The sequence below is a fragment of the Etheostoma spectabile genome, chromosome 4 (assembly GCF_008692095.1).
Source record: "Etheostoma spectabile isolate EspeVRDwgs_2016 chromosome 4, UIUC_Espe_1.0, whole genome shotgun sequence".
Classification (NCBI taxonomy): Eukaryota; Metazoa; Chordata; class Actinopteri; order Perciformes; family Percidae; genus Etheostoma; species Etheostoma spectabile.
Genome location: NC_045736.1, coordinates 27,132,538 through 27,133,667, shown reverse-complemented (window position 1 = coordinate 27,133,667; position 1,130 = coordinate 27,132,538). Strand labels below are relative to the sequence as shown.

At 39.2% G+C, this 1,130-nt stretch overlaps 1 protein-coding gene across 1 annotated transcript in view; it reads right to left on the bottom strand.

Annotated features, from left to right (window-relative positions):
• The window catches only part of cyld2 (cylindromatosis (turban tumor syndrome) 2), an 8,755-nt gene that overhangs the window by 2,243 nt on the left and 5,382 nt on the right, over positions 1 to 1,130 (bottom strand). Inside the window, exons 9-10 of the mRNA XM_032514311.1 lie at positions 256 to 322; positions 46 to 178 (exon numbers count right to left, since the gene is read on the bottom strand). Coding sequence (XP_032370202.1) covers positions 46 to 178; positions 256 to 322 — 200 coding nt within the window. The remainder of the gene's footprint in view (positions 1 to 45; positions 179 to 255; positions 323 to 1,130) is intronic.

Genomic DNA, 1,130 nt, shown 5'->3' with positions numbered 1-1,130 from the left:
CCCCTTCCATGGCTTCTTTTCATTTTAAGAGGAGCACATGCTCACCTCTTCAAATTTGAGGTCTCCTGACAGGCAGGATGTGTCCAGCAGCTGTTGGACGGTGGGCATCTGTCCCATCTGTTCTTTCTCTAGAAAGACCTGGAGGGTATAGGCACCGTGACATATGTCTTGTCTCGATCTGAAAAAGAAACAGAATTATAGTAACTTAACACAATCAAATGGGACAGGATATTTAACTAAGAAATAAGATGGTACCTGAGCTTAAGCAGTGGCTCCATGCAAAGCACTTTCTGAAAGAGGACTGTGATGAACTCTTCTGGGTCTGCAGGTAAGCAAAGTCATTAATTCAATTTTATTTATAGTATCAAATCATAACAAAAGTTATTGCAAGACACTTTACAGAGTAGGTCTAGACCACACACTATAATTTAAAAAGCCCCAACAATTCTAGTAATTCCTAAGAGCAAGCAATTAGTGCAAGAGAGGCGAGGGAAAAACTCCCTTTTAGGAAGAAACCTTGGACAGAAGGAGTTACAGGATGTATTAAAAACCTATAGAATTGTAGGCTTCATTATGTTATGTTGCAACTATTCTGGGGGTATTTCTGAACAGGTAACAATTTTGGCTATGGGTAACCAGAGTACAAAGTCACATGATCTTGCGGGGCCCGTGGTTGATGGATTAGATGGTAAAGACATGTGGTTCTGCATGTATAGAATGCCTACCTTATTGGTCAACAAAGTTTGGGTTGCCACAAAATGGTTATTGCGCTCAGATAACGAGTGTGGGGCAGCAGCAGCTTATACACTGTCCCATACTAGCAGCCTAAAATCTGCCATTTTATCTGCTTTTATATGTTTAACTGCTTTTTAATGTTTAATATCTTATACTGCACTTTAACTTTTATTATTTTATATTGTTTTTATGTAAAGCACTTTGAATTGCCCTGTTGCTGAAATGTGCTATACAAATAAAGCTGCCTTGCAATGATTAAAGACTATTTCATTTGAATATATACTAAATTACCATGACGTCGCGCTATCACAACAATCGCTTCCGGGTGGACAACTGGTTGGTTTAAATTGCTTAAGGTCCTGACACAACAAGACGGCTGACCGTTGGCCAAAAAA